The 21362-nt window shown below is 43.7% G+C and overlaps 1 protein-coding gene across 1 annotated transcript in view; it reads right to left on the bottom strand.

Moving 5' to 3' along the window:
* Positions 1-216: 216 nt before the first annotated feature.
* kncn (kinocilin) overlaps positions 217-21362 on the bottom strand; it is a 41137-nt gene continuing 19991 nt past the window's right edge. Inside the window, exons 3-5 of the mRNA XM_072274623.1 lie at positions 17987-18058; positions 9463-9526; positions 217-297 (exon numbers count right to left, since the gene is read on the bottom strand). Of these exons, the coding sequence (XP_072130724.1) occupies positions 228-297; positions 9463-9526; positions 17987-18058 (206 nt within the window). The 3' untranslated portion in view covers positions 217-227. The remainder of the gene's footprint in view (positions 298-9462; positions 9527-17986; positions 18059-21362) is intronic.

Genomic DNA, 21362 nt, shown 5'->3' with positions numbered 1-21362 from the left:
TATTCCTAATCTCCACCCTGCCAAATCCTCGTAAGAAATACATCTATTTCAATGAGATTTTTGATTTTTCTGAATTTCTGAAAACTTAGTTCCGTAACATTGATAGAATATCATCTACATTTACACATCCTTACACTTGCATGCATACCAAGAGAGATGTACACAAAGACAAACAGAGACAAATACACACAGCTCGTGCTTATTTTTCTCTATATTTGGGAGTCAATCTATTCTCCAGACGGCTGAGTAAATTTTGCTTTTTGAATGACATCTGGTTGTTGATCCTCAGCTGAAGTGCTGCAAGAAACCAAAGAAGATATATAGACAATGTAAAGTCAAGTATGATGAATATATTTAACATTCACATTACTCTTAATGTTTTTGTACATTGGTTGTTCCCTGACAGATTTACTGGTCGTTGATGCAGAGAGCTAATAACTTCCTTTTGATTCTTTTTGCTTCCATTTGCAGTTTGTCTAATATCCTTTTCCTTCAGATAATAGTCATTAATTGGTGCAAATTTTCTCTGAAAGCCTGAACTAACTCTGCAGTGAATGACACTTCCTCTGCAAGATTAAGGTCACTTAGTACTAATAGAATGATTTATGGTCTTAACAGTAATAGTAAACTGCTCAGCCATTGCTGAAGTAGATTTTGATCTTCATTCCAGCTAGTGATCTGGTGACACAGAATGTCCATCACTTCTTTAAATTTGGCAGTTTCTATAAAGAAAGAACAGTTCATTCTCCAATTATTGCTTTTGCAATTTTTCAAAATGTTCTATTTTGTTCTGTTTCTGTTGGTTTTAGATATGACTTTCAACACAACATACTACATCCAAGTATATGAAAGCCTTGCAACACCAGAGAAATTTGCTAAGAACTTAATTGATTATCTAAGTGATATCCAGAATTTAAAACAAAGTGACAGATACTATAATATCATAGCCAGTGACCTAAATAATCAAAATAGACTGCTTTCTCATTCATCATACAGAAGGGCAATACAACAAAACTTTGTAAGCTGGACCAAGTGGAGTACAATCCAAGTAGCATTCTTCCACTGTACTCCAGCCTTATCACCTGAAAGCCAATCTGTACCTAATTGTGTTGGCATAGTCTAAGATCAGCTGCCAACACACACAGAATGGTGGACCTGTTCTGTAATATGAATTCATGCCCTAGTACTAATTTCTTCAGAGGGGGAAATTAACAAGAAATAATATCAGTCCCAACTCTAAATAAAGCAATACAAGAAACCTCACAGAAAATGGGTTGCTATATTCCCAATGTTAAAGGATCAAAACCATCTGTTAAACAAATAGCATTACTGTACAATTAGATATTTTGCAAAAATATTTCTTAATTTAATCACAAGGGACAAATACCTGGAAAACCATTTTTTTGAAAATGGAGTTAATTTCAAGTCAGTCTTAAAACTTGACTTGAGAGTAACATGATTGAAAAGCACATGAAAGGTTAGGATGTACAGCTAAGGGTAAAGATCTATCGAGGCTTGAGGTTGTGCCTGGCCATAGTGAAGTCCAGAGATTTTGCTGAACATAGATATTTGAGCAATGAAGAAATATTTTTTAAAGTAGCTGCACAAAATTTACTCTGTTGGGAATAGGACCTAAAGAAACTAGGTCTGAAGTCAGTGATATGAGACAGATATGTAGAAAGTTTATTAATAAAAGAATTGTAGAGTTATACAATGGATTACTGGAAAAGCAAGCAGATGCTGGGACAGAAAGTAACAGAATTGTTTAAAAAGAGAGAGAAATAACTTTAAAGATCAGGCAAAATTCAGGATTGGCAATGGAATTGTAATTCACCACACTGTGGCGACCCACTTTCTGGCACACACGAACCGGCTCACAACAGCATGCGCAGGCAGAGGGCCGGCAGCAAAAAGGGCGCCAGGCCATCTTCACCAGCAGGGGGAAAATCCCGCGCGCAGAAAGGGTCTGGGAATATGCATTCCCCACAGCAGTCCCGTCCAGGGAGGGCGGGAACGGGAAGGCTTTAAAGCGGGCCGCGAAGTTTGAATAAATCTCTTTCATCGCAACTCCAACTCACCGACTCCGTGTGGTTATTCTAGCGCTGTGTGTAGCACACCGCTGCAATTGGTGACCCCGACGGCCCAAACGATATTTGGACCAGAGATGACCGACGCTGCATCTGTTCACGCAGTTTCGTTAAAACTGCCAAGCTTCTGGACGCTGCGACCCCAATTATGGTTCGAACAAGCAGAAGCTCAATTCCACATTCGGCAGATAACCTCGGAGTCTACTCGCTACTACTACGTGCTGAGCTCACTCGACCAGGAGACAGCTGCACAAGTTGAGGAGTTTATACAGTCGCCCCCGGAGGACAGCAAATACACAGCATTCAAAGCCCTGCTCATAAGGACTTTCGGACTCTCACGGCGCGAACGAGCACGCCGCTTAATGCACCTGGATGGTTTGGGAGACAGGCCGCCGTCAGCATTAATGAACGCGATGCTGGCCCTGGCTGAAGGACAGAAACCCTGCCTCATGTTTGAGCAGGCGTTCCTAGAGCAACTGCCCGAGGACATATGCCTGCTGCTGTCCGACGCAGATTTCAGCAACCCCCGGGAGGTGGCGGCCCGAGAAGATGTGCTGTGGAATGCCAGGAAAGAGAGAGGGGCATCCGTCGCACAGATCACCAAGCCGCGGGCCCAATGACAGACCAGACCAGGCCCGGCAGCAGAGCCTACAAAACCCGGCGACGAGAGTGAGGAGCCCAACGAACAATGGTGTTTCTACCACCAGCGATGGGGCACAGAGGCCTGCTGCTGCAGACCACCCTGCAAATTCTCGGGAAATGCCAGGGCCAGCCGCCGCTGATGGCTATGGCGGCTGGCCATCAGGACAGCCTCCTGTACGTCTGGGACAAGCAGTCGGGACGCTGGTTTTTGGTCAACACTGGAGCGGAGATCAGTGTCTTACCTCCAACGAGTTACGACACCCACAACAGAGAACCCGGACCCACCCCGAGGGCTGCTAATGGCAGCACAATACGAACCTACGGCACCCGCACGGTGCGGCTACAGTTCAGCTCCAGCCGGTTCACGTGGGACTTCACACTGGCCGCCGTGGCCCAACCACTGCTGGGGGCAGATTTTCTACGAGCCCACAGCCTGCTGGTCGACCTGCAAGGGAAGCGATTAGTCCACGCCAAGACTTTTCAAATGTTCTCCCTGGGTGAAGCACAGTTGCCAGCCCCACACCTGGACTCCATCACGCTGTCCGACGATGAATTCGCCAGGGTCCTGGCGGATTTCCCATCAGTACTGACACCGCAGTTCACAGCAGCCATGCCCAGACACGGAGTACAGCACCACATCCCGACCCAGGGACCACCCCTCCACACCCGTGCTTGAAGGCTTCCCCCGGACAAGCTCCAAATGGCGAAGGAGGAGTTCAAGAAGATGGAGGAATTAGGGATCATATGATGGTCCGACAGCCCATGGGCCTCCCCCCTTCACATGGTGCCCAAGGCAACGGGGGGCTGGAGACCATGCGGTGACTACTGCAGACTGAACGAGGCTACAACGCCAGACCGCTACCCTGTGCCGCACATTCAAGACTTCGCAGCAAACCTACACGGCGCAAGGATCTTTTCCAAGGTAGACCTCGTCCGGGGATACCATCAAATCCCTGTACATCCGGACGACATCCCCAAAACAGCACTTATCACCCCGTTCGGACTTTTCGAATCCTTCCAAATGCCGTTCGGTCTAAAGAATGCCACACAAACTTTCCAGCGGCTAATGGACGCGGTGGGACGTGACCTGGACTTTGCATTCATCTATTTGGATGACATCCTCATAGCCAGCAGTAGTCGGCAGGAGCATCTGTCCCACCTCCGCCAGCTCTACTCCCGCCTGAGCGAATTCAGCCTTACAATCAACCCAGCCAAATGCCAGTTCGGACTCGACACCATCGGCTTCCTGGGCCACAGGAATACTAAAGACGGGGCAACTACGCTGCCTGCCAAGGTAGACGCGGTCCGCCACTTCCCCCGACCCAACACAATCAAAGGCTTGCAGGAATTCGTGGGTATGGTGAATTTTTACCACCATTTCCTCCCCTCAGCAGCCCGAACCATGCGCTCCCTGTTCACTCTGATGTTGGGTAAGGGCAAGGACATTACCTGGAACGAAGAGGCCGCAACCGCTTTCGTTAAAACCAAAGAAGCCTTGGCAAACGCCACGATGCTAGTGCACCCCAGAACGGACGTTCCTACTGCCCTCACGGTGGATGCATCCAACACAGCGGTCGGTGGAGTGCTGGAACAACTCATCGAGGGTCGCTGGCAACCCCTGGCGTTCTTCAGCAAACACTTACGACCACCTGAACTCAAATACAGTGCTTTCAACCGGGAGCTATTAGCACTATACCTGGCAATCCGGCATTTCAGGTACTTCTTAGAAGGTAGGCCCTTCACCGCGTTCACAGACTACAAACCGCTTACCTTTGCGTTCATGAAGGTGTCCGACCCCTGGTCGTCCTGCCAGCAGCGACATCTGTCCTACATCTCCGAGTACACGACGGACATCCGGCATGTCTCAGGAAAGGACAACGTCGTGGCGGACGCACTATCCAGACCTACCATACAGGCCCTGTCCCAGGGGGTGGACTATGCAGCACTGGCAGAGGCACAGCAGGCAGACGCTGAGATCCCCAGTTACAGGACTGCAGTCTCCGGTTTGCAGCTCCAAGACCTCCCCGTAGGCCCAGGTGAGAGGACCTTACTATGTGACGCAGCTACCGGCCAACCCCGCCCCGTCGTCCCAGCAGCCTGGCGCCGGTGGATTTTCGAGTCCATTCACAACTTAGCGCACCCCTCCATCAGGACAACCCTCCGGCTGGTCGCCAACAGGTTCATGTGGCATGGACTGCGTAAACAGGTCAGTGAATGGGCCAAAACGTGCATGCAGTGCTAAACGGCCAAGGTGCAGCGGCATACCAAGGCTCCGCCACAGCGGTTTGAACCCACCTGCCGGAGGTTCAACCACATCCGTGTGGATATCGTGGGGCCCCTGCCAGTGTCGCGAGGAGCGCGGTACCTCCTAACTATGATAGACCGGTTCACCAGATGGCCAGAGGCAGTCCCGCTCACCGACACCACCTCCGAATCCTGCGCCCGAGTACTGATCGCAACCTGGGTAGCACGCTTTGGGGTACCGGCCCACATTACCTCCAACAGGGGCGCCCAGTTCACCTCCAGCCTGTGGTCGGCTATGGCCAGCCTTTTAGGAACACAGCTACACCACACAACTGCCTACCACCCACAGTCGAACGGACTAGTGGAGCGCTTCCACCGTCACCTGAAATCGGCTCTCATGGCCCGCCTGGAGGGGCCTAACTGGGTGGATGAGCTTCCCTGGGTTCTGCTCGGAATCCGCACGGCGCCCAAGGAGGATCTACACACCTCGTCGGCCGAGTTGGTGTACGGCGCGCTCCTGGTAGTCCCAGGAGAGTTCATACCAGCCCCAAGGGGGCAAGAGGAAGAACCCACAGCAGTCCTGGACAGACTACGGGAGAGGCTCGGTAACCTGGCCCCCATACCCACTTCACAGCACGGACAGAGCCCGACCTGCGTACCCAAAGACCTGCAGAACTGTAAGTTTCTTTTTGTACGACGGCGCGGACACCGGGCACCGCTACAGCGGCCCTACGAGGGGCCGTTTAAGGTGATCAGGAGCAACGGGTCCACGTTCGTGCTGGACATTGGGGGGAGAGAGGAGGTATTCACGGTGGACCGACTCAAATCGGCCCATGTGGACTTGGGCGCAGCCGGTCCAGGCTCAGGCACCGCGGCGCAGGGGCAGACCTCCCAAACAGAGGCCGATCCAGACTGTGGACATCGGGGGAGGTATGGCCGGTTCTGGGGGGGGGGGTTATGTGGCGACCCACTTCCTGGCACACACGAACCGGCTCACAACAGCGCGCGCAGGCAGAGGACTGGCCCCAAAAAGGGCGCCAGGCCATCTTCACCAGCAGGGGGAAAATCCCGCGTGTGGAAAGGGTCTGGGAATATGCATTCCCCACAGCAGTCCCGCCCCAGGGAGGGCGGGAACGGGAAGGCTTTAAAGCAGGCCGCGAAGTTTGAATAAATCTCTTTCATCGCAACTCTAACTCACCGACTCCGTGTGGTTATTCTAGCGCTGTGTGTAGCACACCGCTACAACACCCTACTTAAAGGAACCTCCAAGAGAACCACAATCTTGATGTAGTTTGGAGGTTTGTGTGCCTCAATGACCTGGAGAGCTACGTTGGCTGGAGTCAGGGCTCTTTGTAGGGTCACCCATGCCAAAAAGGTCAAAAGATAAGGGCAAACTAAGAATGGTCCCCCGGTCCTCCAGGCATGAGGGTTCAGCTCAGGGCTAACAACCCTGACTGGTAGAACAAAATCATTATGGAAACAGCAATGAAGAATTCTTCTTCATCTGAGACTCCACCCGGGATTTGCATGACTGACATAAGTAAAAACTGGGAGAAAGCTGCTGACACAATGAAGGAAACCCTGAAAACCACCAGAAATGGAGGACCATCATTACTGCCCTAAACACCAGTGGCATAACAGGCAGTAAGTACTTGAAGGAAAGCAGATGAAGTAGCTGATAAAGTGAAGCCAAAGGCTTCTGTCTTGCTTCAGGTCTGTCAACTGCAGTTTCAAGGATACCACCAAAATCATTGGGCCTTCATTAAATATGGAGATCAAGGACACTGATGGAAAGATTGCCAAGTTACTATTGACTTGGATGTGAAGACACCAGACTTTCCCCAATGAGTCAATACAGTCCATACAATCATAGACTGCTTTAAGCAAGTATACTTAAACATAGATTTTGATGGAAATTTACACCAGTTCATGGAGCATTTGTGGTCAAAGTGAAGTTTGAAATGTAATACATTTCAAGCAATCAGGCAGGCATACAGAGCATGAGGATGAGGAAGGCAGAGCACGTGGATGTTCTTACTTGGATTTTCAGAAGGTATTTGATAAGGTGCCACACATGAGGCTGCTTAACAAGATAAAATCCTATGGTATTACAGGAAAGATACTGGCATGGACAGCGGAATGTCTGACAGTGAGTGGAAGTAAAAGGGGCCTCTTCTGGTTGGCTGCCGATGACTAGTGGTGTTCCTCAGGGGTCAGTACCATTGCTTTTCACATTGCTTGTCAATGATTTAGATAATGGAATTGATGGCTTTGTGGCAAAGTTTGCAGATGATATGAAGATAAGTGAAGGGGTAGGTAGTGCTGAGGAAGCAATGTGATTGCAGCAGGACTTGGACAAATTGGAAGTATGTGTCACGGTCCCGACTGTTAATTCCCCATTTTCTCCTAATTTCCTTTGATGGTGACACACCTGGTTTTCATCAAGACCTGCAGCATAAGATCCCGGCTTTGCAACCACTAGTTGCCAGATCATTGGTTTTGCCTGTGTGGTAATTAACTTTTTCCGGCCGCTTAGGACTGTGTGCTTTAAGTTTTGCTCCAGTACCGAGATGTACCTGTGAAACTCAGTCTCTCCGTGTCAAGATAAGTATTCTAAGTCTTACTTCAGCACCGAGATTTACCTGTGTAACTCCGTCTGTCCATGCTAAGAAAAGTTTTGTCTGCTGTTTTCCCTTCTACGCTCCGTGTCAAGATAAGTTCTGCCTGCCTCCTGCTTTCCTGCACTCCCTTCTGTTTGCTGTTCAACGCTCACGCCCGCGTCTGCATCCTAACTCAATCTCCGTGCCTGCGTCCTGCGTTTGGGTTCACTTCACCCATTGCAACAGTATGGGCAAAAGAGTGGCAGATGGAATACACTGTTGGGAAATGTATGATAAATGTAAAAGGAACAATAGTAAAGACTATTATCTAAATGGGGAGAAGGTTCAAGCATCAGAGGTGCAGAGGGACTTAGGAGTCCTCCTACAAGACTTCCAGGAGGTTACTTTACAGCTTGAGTCTGTAGTAAACGCATTTATTTTAAGGGGAATAAAATATAAAAGCAAAAAGATAATGCTGAGCCTTAAGACGCTTGTCAGGCCACACTTGGAGTATTGTCATCAGTTTTGGGCCCTATATCTCAGAAAGGATGTGTTGTCATTTGAGAGAGTCCAGAGGAGGTTCATGAGGATGAGTCCAGGAATGACATATCATTTGCAGCTTTGGGCCTGTACTCATTGGAATTTTGCAGAATGTGGGGAATCTCATTGAAACCTACTGAATGTTGAAAGGACTAGATAGGGTGGATATGGAGAGGATGTTTCCTATGGTGTGTGTATCCAGAACCAGAGAGCACAGCCTCAAAGTTGAGGGGTGATCATTTAAAACAGAGGTAAGGAGGATTTTTTTTTTTAGTTGGAGAGTAGTGAATCTGTGGAATGCTCTGCCACAGACTATGGTGGAGGCCAAGTCTGTGCATATATTTACAGCGAAAGCTGATCATTTCCTGATTGGTCAGGGCATCAAAGAATATGCTGAGAAGGCAGGTGTATGGGGTTGAGTGGGATCGGGGATTAGCCATGATGGAATGGCGGAGCAGACTCAATGGGCTGAATGGCCTAATTCTGCCCCTATGTCTTATAGTCTCATGGAGGAAAGAATGAAAAATGGATTATAATCTAGAAGAAGGCAAAAGATATTAAATGATAAAAGACTTTGGACATGCAAAAGAGCAACAGCATTACTGTTATCAACATCTACTCTCAAAAACAACTGGAGCAGTATTGACCTTGACATTGAGCCCCAGTAGCTGTAAAGCACCTGAGTGAAGGACAAAGTGCTGTTCATTGAACAAGCACAAGAGGCTCAGCACAGAGATGGAACAGGGCGGATTAGATCTGAGGAATGGCAGAGGAGGAATGACCTCTCTGATTGTCACAACAAATTTCAAGACATATGCCGGTGATATTAAAACCTGATTTTGATTCTGATATGTAAAGCACCAACTTTAACTGCCTCAAAATTCTCAGGTCCACCTTCTCTCTCCTCCCAACACCTTGAACTGCTGCTCTCCCTCACCCCTCTGAAAACATCTCAAGTTCAGCCAGCATTGTCCACACTTCAACATTAGCGTGCTAATGAGGGCTTGCTAGTAAAATCAGGTGTGCTTCCCAGATGCCCTACAGCCACATAGCTTTCTACTTGCCACATGGAAATAAAATAAAATCTTCTTCATTCCGCCTTCTTCCTCCTTGCTTTCCAGTCCTGATGAAGGGTCTCAGCCCAGAATGTTGACTGTTAATTCCCATCCATAGATGCTGCCTGAGCTGCTGTGTTCATCCAGCATTTTGTTTATGTTGCTTCTCTATTTGTATTGAGTCACAATACAGAACCAGATAAGCAGTCTGGAAGGGGAAGCTCAATGGACAAGTGACACTGATACATTAAACATTCTTATTTGGCTTCATTAAAATACTAATCTTTTGATTACCCTTCATCTGCCATCTTCTTTTCTGTATGTTCAACTTTTTTTGGAAGATTTTGTTTAGAAGTTTCTGTGGACAAAAATACATGGATATCAATGAAATAATTCTGCATGGAGACATATGTTGTCAGTAGAATGCTGAGGGAATCCCTTCTGCCATTGACCTTATAAAGCTGCTGGTACCCAGGGTGTATTCGAGTACAGGAGCAGGGAGGTACTACTGCAGTTGTACAAGGCCTTGGTGAGACCACACCTGGAGTATTGTGTGCAGGTTTGGTCCCCTAATCTGAGGAAAGACATCCTTGCCATAGAGGGAGTACAAAGAAGGTTCTCTAGATTGATTCCTGGGATGGCAGGACTTTCATATGAAGAAAGACTGGATGAACTGGGCTTGTACTCATTGGAATTTAGAAGATTGAGGGGGGATCTGATTGAAACGTATAAAATCCTAAAGGGATTGGACAGGCTAGATGCAGGAAGATTGTTCCCGATGTTGGGGAAGTCCAGAACAAGGGGTCACAGTTTGAGGATAAAGGGAAAGCCTTTTAGGACCGAGATTAGGAAAAACTTCTTCACTCAGAGAGTGGTGAATCTGTGGAATTCTCTGCCACAGGAAGCAGTTGAGGCCAGTTCATTGGCTATATTTAGGAGGGAGTTAGATATGGCCCTTGTGGCTACGGGGATCAGGGGGTATGGAGGGAAGGCTGGGGCGGGGTTCTGAGTTGGATGGTCAGCCATGATCATAATAAATGGCGGTGCAGGCTCGAAGGGCCGAATGGCCTACTCCTGCACCTATTTTCTATGTTTCTATGTATCATCAATACAGAATTCCAAAGCAGAGAGCTTTCCTGTCAATACTCTAAAGATTAATAAAGTTCCATTTGTATGTTTGGAAGATGATGAAGTAAGTGCCTACTTTCATTGTTCTCTCTGTTTTTTACCCATAAATCTTGATGGTTTCCTTTTGTTTCTTGTCACCATTATCATGTTCAATTTATTGACCTGAAAAGTCACCACTAAGTGCAGTTATTATCTTTCAACCTTCAGGCTCCTGAACAAATGGGGATAACTTTACTCACCTCAGTAGTGGAACATAGAACACAACACAGCACAAGAACAGGCCCTTTGGCCTCCGATGTTGTGCTGAACCAAATAAATTAGTAATAAAAAGGCCAAATAAATTAATCCTTTATATCTACATAATGTCCATATTCCTCCATTTTCCTCACATTCATGTGCTGATCTAAATGTCTTTTACAAGTCCCTAATGTATCTGCCTCTACCACCACCCCAGCCAGCAAATTCCAGGCACTCATCTCGTGTCTCCTTTAAAATTACCCTCTCTCACCTGAGGTGCATGCCCTCTGATATTACATATTTCAACCCTGGGGAAAGATACTGCCTATCTACTCTCTCAATGCCTCTCATAATCTGTCAGGTCTTCCCTCAGCTTCAGCCGCTCCAGAGAAAACAACCCAAGTTTGTTGAACCCCTCCTTATAGCAAATATCCTCTAACACAGGCAGCATCCCTGTAAACCTCTTCTGCAGCTTCCCCAAAGCCTTAACATCCTTCCCGTAATGAGACAACCAGAAAAGTATGCAATACTCCAGATGTAGCCTGAGCTTTATAAAGCTGCAACATAACTTCCTGACTTTTGAACTCAGTGCCTCAATCAATAAAGTCAAAGATGCCAAATGCCTTTTTAACCACTCTATCAACCAGAATCAAAAATCGTTGTGATGATTGTATGCTCTAGTATCAATTGTTTGGTGACAATAAAGTGAAGTAACCTGTGTAGCCACTTTCAGGGAGTTATGAGCTTAGATCCCAATATTCCTCTGTTCATCAACACTGTTAAGGGTCTTGCCCTTAAAAATATACCGTCTCTTTACATTTGATATACCAAGGTGAAACACTTCATCTTTGGCCAGGGTAAACTCCAATTGCCATTTCTCTACCCACATCTGCAACTGATCTATATCCTTTGCAAATCATGTATGTTATCCACAACATGTCCAATATTCGTATCATTTGCAAACTTACTAACCCACCTGACTACAATTTCATCCAGGTCATTTATATTCACCACAAACAGCAGAGGTCCCAGTACATATCCCTGCAGAACACCACTAATCACAGATGTCCAGCTAGAATAAGTCCCTTCGACCATCACCCGCTGTCTTTCATGGACAAGCAAGTTCTAAATCCAAATGGCCAGTTCACAATTGATCCCGTGCATCTTAATCTTCTTCTGGATGAGGCTTCCACGAGGGACCTTGTCAAACATCTTACTAAAATCCATGTAGACAACATCCGCAGCTTGTCCTTCACCAATCACCCTCATACCCTCATCAAAAAACTCAAACAAGCTGATAAGACAAGTCTTGCCCCAAACAAAACCATGCTGACTCTCCCTAATTGGGCCATGATTTTCCAAATGCTCATAAATCCAATCCTTATGAATTGACTGCAGTAACTTCCCTACCACTGACGTAAGACTCACTGGTCTATAGTTACCAGGATTATCCCTGGTTCACTTTTTGAACAATGAAATAACATTAACTACTCCTCAGTCCTCTGGGACCTCGCTTGTGGCTAGGGAGGACACAAAGATATTGGTTAAGGCCCTGACAACCTTTCCACTTGCCTCCTTCAATAACCTGGGATATATCCCATCAGGTCCTGGGGACTTATCCAACACTACCTCTTCCTTTACTTCAAAAAGCCCTCACATATTAATGCTCTCAGTACTGATCTCCCATATCCACCATATCCTCCCCCTTAAAAAATATGATGTAAAGTACTCAATAAGGACCTCACCCACATCCTTCGCTGTGAAGCAGATGTTCCCCCATTTATCCTTGAGTGGTTCCATCCTCTCCCTTGTTATCATCTTGTTCCTGATGTATTTATAGAATGCCTTGATATTCTCTTTAATCCTACTTGCCAAGGACTTTTCATGGCCTGTCCTAGCTTTCCTAATTCCCTCTTGTTTTCTTTTCTGCCTTCTTTATAATCCTCCAGGACTCTATCTGATTCTACCTACCTGAGCTTAATATGCTTTTCCTTTTTCTTCTTGACTAAGTTTGTCATCTCCCTCAACATTACAGGTGTTGCCATCCTTGTCCTTCCTCCTGACTGAAACATACTTGTCCCGTACTCTGTGCGGTCGGTCTTTAAGTGCCCTCCTCATAGTGGATGTGGACTTGCCCAAAACCAGCTGTTCCCAATTAACTTTTCCTCGTCCCTGCCTAATGCTCCTGTAATTTCCCTTGCTCCAGTTTAACACTCTGCGTCAAGTTCCATGTTTATCCTTAGCTATAGCTATCTTAAAACACAATGAGTTGTGGTCATTGTTCCCTAGCTGCTCACACGCTGAAGGGTCAGCACCCTGAGACCAGGGTCATTACCCAACACAAGGTCCAGTACAGTCCCCCAGTTGTTGGACTACCTGCATATTGATTTAAGAAATGCTCCTGGCTGCAGCTAACAAATCCTTCCCCATCTATTCTACTTGCACTAAGAAGGCCCCAGCTTATATTTGGAAAGTTGGGACCCCGTGACAACAACCCTATTGTTTTTACTCCTTTCCTTAATCTGCCTACATATCTGTTCCTCAATATCCTGGTGGCTACTGGGAGCGGGGGGAAGCTGTCAGTAGTCCAATTCTATCAGAGTGATTGCACTCCTCCTGCTTTTGAGTTCTAACTATATAGACTCAGTGGACAAGTCTTCCATTATGTCCTCTCTGAGTGCATCAGTGATATTGTCCAAATAGTACTGAACTGAGTCCACAATCAAAGATTTACTTCAAAGTCTCTTCATCTCATGTTCTAAATAATAACAATTATTATTGCTGTATTTTTTATATTTTATCAGTTCAAGCTGATAAAACCTGAGGCATGGACATAGACAAGAGCACTCATTTCTCACTTGCAAGGAACTTTAGGGGGCTATTCTAGTGGTGTTTAGTATTGCGGCTTTCTGAAGTTTGACATAAATATTGCTGTGTAGGCCTAATTGTTTAATACTATTGTGTAGTGACTTTAGGATGATACTATTTGTAGATATTACTATTGGGACAAAGTATCCCCTGTTCATGTTCCATAGTCTTTCAATTTCTTCTTTTAATTCAGCATACTTCTGGTTTTTTTTCACTTATTGATTTCTGTATGTTATGTGTGTTTGGAATGGCTATATCTATTAAGTAAATTGTTCTTGGTCGTTTATCCTGTAATATTATATCTGGACTGTTATCATGGAATGTCCTATCTGTAATAATAGATCAGACATAATATAATTTGTAGGTCTCTTGTTCTAAACCTGGATCAGGCTTGTATTTACAGCAAATTATGGTGTCTTTTATGAGTTTGTATTTTAAGGCCAGATTTTGGTGAATGATATTTGCCAATTGAACATGTCTATGAAAGTAATCAGATTGAGTTAAACTGCTGTAGGATCCTGTAATGTGTTGTATTGTTCCTGGTTTCTCTTGGCATTTTCTGCATTTATCATCTTGAATTTGTTGGTCTTTTATTCAGTATTTTTCATCATTCTTTGTGTTAACTACCTGGTCTTTTTCGGCCACAAAAAGCCTTTCAGTTTCTGGGAGAGGTCTCCAACTGTGAACCAAGCATTTGATGCTTCCTTGTTGACACCTAGTCCACTCAAATTATGGTGATGTCTTCCATGGAGAGTCATGCTCTTCCACCGTCTAATTTTTTCTTCTGTAGTGATAATTCCTTCAATTTTCTGCTTTCATTTAAGTTTAGTGGTGTGTACTTTTTATTAGAATTTCATATGCTCATGTGGAATGCTGAATCCTAATTTCTTTGATGAAAATATATCCTTAGAAGTTTTCTCTGATTTGCGTAAATTTTTTATGTCTGTTATTCATCTTCCTCCATCTGTCCTAGATAGTGCAATGTGTGTTCGAGTGTACATGGCATTTTCTAAAATTTGTCATTTGAGTTCTTATTTTTCCAGATACATTTTGACCAAAATATTTTGCCAAAAAATGTGCTAATACATGTATAGCAAAAGCTTTTATTGGCTTTGTTGTAATTTTACAGTTGAGTTCTGTTTGGCAGATTTTCTTATGCCTTGAAGTAAAATCCGTCAAAAGTTTTCCCTTTATTACACTATGATATATTTTCTTTGCTTGTTGATGACCCAGATATTAATATGTTTCATATTCCTCAATCAGTCATATTGTATCCTTCTGCTCTTCTTATTTTACAAGCTCTATTGTGTCTTTTTTATGTTTAATGTTCTGCACTTATCTAGTCCAATGTTCATGTTTAAATCTTTCGAAAATAGTTCTACTACTTGAATTAAATGCTTTAGTTTTACTCGTGTCTGCCCCTCCTGGGCTACACTTCATTGTGAAGTGGCTTGACAAAAAACAATCAGAAGTGTGAAGAGAAAGAACACCTGCCATACGAAGCAATAACAACTGATGAAGGAGCATATAATTTCAAGTCGTCCATCTATGGAATATGTATCAAGATACAATTTGCTTGGTTGCTTCTGATTTGATACCCTATTTTCATTCGATTCAGTAAATTAGAGAGCAGGTTTGACTCTAGACAAAACCATAGTGGGCTTAGAGAGTCGCCCTGGAAAATACCTCAGTTTATTTTGATAATGGTGGTTGTTCTATTTTTGGTTGTTAATAGACAGGATGATTATTGTATGCCAATGCTTCATCAGATGTTGTAGGAATTTCACAGGAATTGAGTGCATTTATATATATTAAGAACTTCTGCTAACCATGAATGTGGGACAGAATCAAATGCTATTCAACAGTCAATATAACAAAATGCAAGGTTTCTGCTTTTCCGCTGGGCTTGCTTTAGAATTATAGAATATACTACCAGTTGTTCTTTACATTCTTTCATACCCTTATGGCATCCTTTCTGCTCTTCGGTAAGGATATCGTGGTTACCTAAGTAAATGGTGATTTGTTGTGAGATACACTGTGTTACAATTTTATATATAATTTGTAAATGTAAGACCACAGTTAAGATCTTTACTGCTAGGTATTACATTTCAGCAGTGTTTGTTCTGCTTTTAGAATGTTTTGGTTTTGGCTAAAAGATAAGGGATTATGATGTTCAACTTAGGAATGTGGTGTCAGCAAATCAGGATGGTGGATTTGGGAGAAGGTTCTAGAGAGAGCTGGGAAGAGCGAGATTTGTGACCGACGGTGTGGCTCATGGTTCTTTTTTGTGGGAGCTGCGCGGAGGACAGGAGGGAAGTTGGCTGAGGATGCCATGGGAAGGAGCATCCCTGTTGCACAAAGCACCTTGTGCAGATGATTGGCTCCAAGGAAAAAGAACAAATGCTCCCAATGAGTGAGCTCATTTGCTCAAGATAGATTTCGAGCGACATTGGGAATGTGGTATGTGCTTTCACACAGACTGTGGATCCAGTGTGTGAGTTAAGTGACAACTTCAAGATGAGCTCCAATTTTATGTGCACATTTGGACTGGGTGAACTGTAATGGGCCCTTTTAGTATTTTTCTTTTCTTTTTCCTACTAACTGTCCAATAAAGCTGAAATTTACTTCCTATATAACTTTATGTGATGTATGATTTGTTATTTCTTGCCAACCAACAATTGTGTATGGTCAACACAAAATAATCTGCAGGTGCTGGGGTCAAAGCAACACTCACAACGTGCTGGAGGAACTCAGCAGGTCGGGCAGCATCCATGGAAAAGATTGGTCGATGTTTCGTGCCGGAACCCTTCGTCAGGTACTGAAGAGGGAAGGGGCAGAGGCTCTATAAAGAAGGTGGGGGGAGGGTGGGAAGGGGAAGGCTGGTAGGTTCCAGGTGAAAAACCAGTGAGGGGAAAGATAAAGGGGTGGGGGAGGGGAAGCAGGGAGGTGATAGGCAGGAAAGGTGAAGAAAGAATAGGGGAAAACACAATGGGTAGTAGAAGGAGGTGGAACCAAGAGGGAGGTGGTAGGCAGCTGGGGGAGGGCAGAGTGACATAGGGATAGGGGAAGGGAGGGAGAGGGAATTACCGGAAGTTGGAGAATTCTATGTTCATACCAAGGGGCTGGAGACTACCTAGACGGTATATGAGGTGTTGCTCCTCCAACCTGAGTTTAGCCTCATCATGGCAGTATGGACGTATCTGAATGGGAGTGGGAAGCAGAATTGAAGTGGGTGGCTACTGGGAGATCCTGTCTATTCTGACAGACGGAGTGGAGGTGCTCGACGAAGCAGTCCCCCAATCTGTGTTGGGTTTCACCGATGTAGAGGAGGCCGCACTGGGAGCACTGGATGCAATAGATGACCCCAACAGACTCACAGGTGAAGTGTTGCCTCGCTTTGAAGTACTGATTGGGGCCCTGAATGGTGGCAAGAGAGGAGGTGTAGGGACAGGTATAGCACTTGTAGCACATCTCTGTAAGATTATAAACTATAGATTTTCATTGATTCTATGGTATTTTTTGTCCTATTGTGAATGTCCGCAAGAAAATAAATCTCAGTTATGTGTATGTTATAGTATATAGTAGCGAATATGTGCTCTGATAATAAAGTTACTGTGAATTTTGAATAACCATCTGCACTAATCCCATTAACCAACACTTGACCCTTAAACTTCTATGCTTTGGTGATTCAAGGGATCAACTATTCTCACTTTTTTAATATTTTGAGAATACCTGCCTCCCTTATCTCTGGTAATGCCTTCCAGTTTCCATCAACCCGTCTGGGACAAAAAATTTTCACTGATTCACTCTAAACCTCTTATTCTTTACTATGAACCCATGTGGCCAAGCTTTATATAATTCCACCAAGGGGAGAAGTTTCCAAACAGTGACTTTGTGTATGCTCCTCATAATTTTGTATACTTCATCAGTCTCCCTCAATTTCCTATGTCTTTTTGAAAGTGTGCTGGTTAGTGTTGTAGACAATATTCCATTTGAGGCTAATCTAGTATTTTATAATGGTCTAGCGTGACTGCTTCACTTTGAATTCCGTTTCTTTATTGATACAGGATAAAAACAGCATTATTACTTCCTTTATTAACCTCTCTCAGGATTTGTGTACAGGGCACCCAGGTCCTTCATTTATTAACCTCTTCCAAATTATATTCTTTGCCATGTTTTATTTAAAGAACATCTCAATATCATATGGGAATTGCCTGTTAATATCAACAAAGATGAGGGTTTCTGCTTACTAGTTCTGAGATATTTGTATCAGGTGCCTGTCTTCACTTCTTCAGATAGAATATCATCCCAAACTCTACAATAATTGATGCACCACTTAATTGTGAATACCATTCATTGATAAATTTGTGATTTGTCAATGTGTCGCAAGGTCTACATATGGTGAAACAAAATATGATCAAAAATGTCATTAAAATAGTGAAAATAAGAAGTCTTCACTTTATAGATGAAGGACACCACTGCAAAAACCAACACAAAAGAATTATTCATCTTAAATGTAAATTATAAAGCATTGTTAACAGCAGAAACACAGAGTTAAAAGGCCACATTATGATATTAAAATCACCTTCTCTTGCATAACTGACAGGCGCCAGCTCTGGATTGTAGTTGGTTTGCTGTGGATGGACTCTCATGTTTCCTACAATAAAAAAGGAATGTTACAATGTTACAAGTTCCACTCATTGCTTTTCATTACAGAAGAGGTATTTTGAACTTCTTGCATCATGTAACCAAACAGATAAGACTCCAGAATGTAATTTAAAACTCAGGGATTATATTCTGAAAGTGAATGTGCCTTTTGAAAAGTGATCGCAAATCATTCTTGTAGCTATACCCACTACCCCCAGAACGTTACAGTTTAGAATCCTGCACATTGCAGTTATCAATGTTTCCAAAAACCCATTGAAAGAATTTAGATGAATCCAGGGTAGTTCATTAATCAGTAGTACATTTATCCTAGGAGCTGCTAGGCAATCAAACTTCTACTTCTGAGAGCACTGTATCTAGTTTGGAGAACTTTAATTACAAAACATTTATCCACAGCAATTACGTAATTATAGTTTTAAATCTTCCTCAGGAAAAATGCCAGCTGTGTTCATTACTCATTCTACTGGAAGGATGGATGGGTTCAGAAAGATTGGGGATAGTATAGTCAGGAGAATAGACAGAGTTCTCTGTCACAAGATTAGAGTGTCCCAAAAGCTTGTGTTGCCTGCCTGGTGCCCAGGTTCTGTACATTCTCATCTGACTTGCAGAGGAATTTGCAGTGGGAGGGGAAAGATCAGTCGTCGTAGTCCATGTGGGTACAAACGACATAGGTAGAATGAGAAAAGAGGTTCTGCTAAGGGAATTTGAGCAGCTAGGGATTAAATTAAAACACAGAACCAAAAAGGTGGTAATCTCTGGATTACTAGCTGAGCCACGTGCAAATTGGCATAGGGTCAAGAAGATTAGAGAGTTAAATACATGGCTCAAGGATTGGTGTGGGAGAAGTAGGTTTGAATTCATGGGAAATTGGCACCAGTATTGGGGAAGGGGGGAGCTGTATCAATGGGATGGGCTCCACCTGAACCATGATGGGACCTGGATCCTAGCGAATCGCTTTAAACTAAATAGTAGGGTGGTGGGTTCAACAGATTGAAGAAATATGGATAAAGTAAAAGAGATAAAGAAAAAGCAAAAGATAGAAAAAGAGAAAAGTAAGAGTGGAGTGAAGAAAAGTCAAGTGCAAAAGAGAAACAGGTTACAAGATTTTAAAAGCACAATGACTGGAAGGGCACTTTATCTGAATGCCATAGTATTCGAAATAAGGTCAGTGAACTTGTGGCACAAATCAGTACAAAGGGGTGTGATTTAGTGGCCATTACAGAGACATGGTTACAGGGCGAAGAGGATTGGAAATTAAATATCCAAGGATATCAGGTTATACAGATAGACAGGGAGGTGGGGTAGCACTCCTAATTATGGATGAGATCAGGGTGATAGTGAGAGACAATATAAGATCTAAGGAGCAGAATGTTGAATCCATCTAGGTAGAGATTAGGAGTAGTAAAGGGAAAAAAATCGCAGGTGGGAGTTGTCTATTGGTCACTGAATAATAACATTACAGTGACTCAGATAATAAACAGAGAAATATGTGAGCCATGTAAGAATGGGACAGCTATTATCCACATAAATTGGGTAAATCAAATCGGTCAAGGCAGTCTTGAGGAGGGCTTCATAGAATGCATCCATGATGGCTTTCTTGAACAGTATGTTACTGAACCTACAAGGTACTATCTTAAATCTGGTCCTGTGCAATAAGACAGGTAAAATTAGTGATCTTGTAGTTAGGGATCCTCTTGGAAAACATGATCACAGTATGCTTGAGTTTGTCATACAAATGGAGCGTGCAATAGTTCGATCAAAGACCAGTGTATTATGCCTAAACAATGGAGACTACAATGGGATGAAGGAGAATTTGGCTAGTGTAGATTATGAAAATAAGCTAGTACAAAATATAAAAACAGATAGTAAAAGTTTTTATAATTATATAAAGAGCAAGAGGGTGACTAAAGTGAATGCAGGTCCCGTGGAGAATGAGAAGGGGGAATTTATATTGGGTAATGAGGAAATAGAAGAGAGTTTGAATGACTATTTTGTGTTGGTCTTCATGGTGGAGGACATGTCTAACATGCCAAAGAGAGATGTTGTGGATATGATGGGAGGTGAGGACCTCGACACAATAACTACCACTAAAGAGGTACTGCTGAGCAAATTTGTGGACCTGAAGATAAATAAGTCCCCTGGTCCTGATGGAATGCATCCCAGGATACTGAAAGAAATGGCGGAAGTTATACTAGAGGCTTTGGTGATAATTTACCAAAATTCTCTTGACTCTGGGCAGGTCCCAGCAGACTGGAAGATGGCGAAAGTCGCGCCACTGTTCAAAAAAAGGATGTAGGCAAAAGGCAGGTAACTATAGGCCAGTTAGTTTAACATCGATAGTTGGGAAAATACTTGGAACTATCATTAAGGAAGAAATAGCGAGGCAGTGCAGTGGAGGTTCACCAGGTTGATTCCAGAGATGAGGGAGTTAGACTATGAGGACAGATTGAGTTGCCTGTGAATGTACTTGCTGGAATTCAGAAGAATAAGAGAAGATCTTATAGAAACATATAAAATTATGAAAGGGATAGATAAGATAGAGGCAGGAAAGTTGTTTCCACGGATAGGTAAGACTAGAACTAGGGGATGTAGCCTCAAGATTTGGGGAAGTAGATTTAGGACAGAGATGAGGAGGAACTGCTTTTCCCAGAGAGTGCTAAATCTGTGGAATTCTCTGCCCAATGAAGCAGTGGAGGCTACCTCAGTAAATATATTTAAGACAATGTTGGATGGATTTTTGCATAGTAGGGGAATTAAGGGTTATGGGGAAAAGACAGGTAGGTGGAGATGAGTCCATGATCAGATCAGCCATGATCTTATTGAATGACAGAGCAGGCTCGACGGGCCAGATGGCCGATTCCTGTTCCTGTTTCTTATGTTCTTATGTTCTTAAAGATAATCTAAGCGAATAAGCTCAAACTGGTGAGAAAGTCGTCCAATAAAGTGTTTTAACCTCATTTACTGCAAGATTTAAAATTCATGAATTAGTTATCTATTCATGGAGAAACAGAAACATGGTCTGTTATCTTGTCATGTATTGTTTTGTATCCCATTGGATTAAAAAATCTTTCTAATTTGTCAGATTTACTATAGCATAATTTTTGATACTATTTTGTTTAGAGTTATAAGTTTATTCTCTTAAACTTGCAACTATAAACAATAGAGTAGCACCAACAAACAATTGAACAAGTAGTCCCAGTGGATGACAACTTGTTGCCCCAAAACACCATTATCTAATAGTTAGACAAAAATAAAATGCTGTGGATAGCAGAAATCTGAAACAAAGTATGAAAAAT

The sequence above is a fragment of the Mobula birostris genome, chromosome 12 (assembly GCF_030028105.1).
Source record: "Mobula birostris isolate sMobBir1 chromosome 12, sMobBir1.hap1, whole genome shotgun sequence".
Taxonomy (NCBI): Eukaryota; Metazoa; Chordata; class Chondrichthyes; order Myliobatiformes; family Myliobatidae; genus Mobula; species Mobula birostris.
This window is presented reverse-complemented; position numbering and strand designations above follow the sequence as displayed.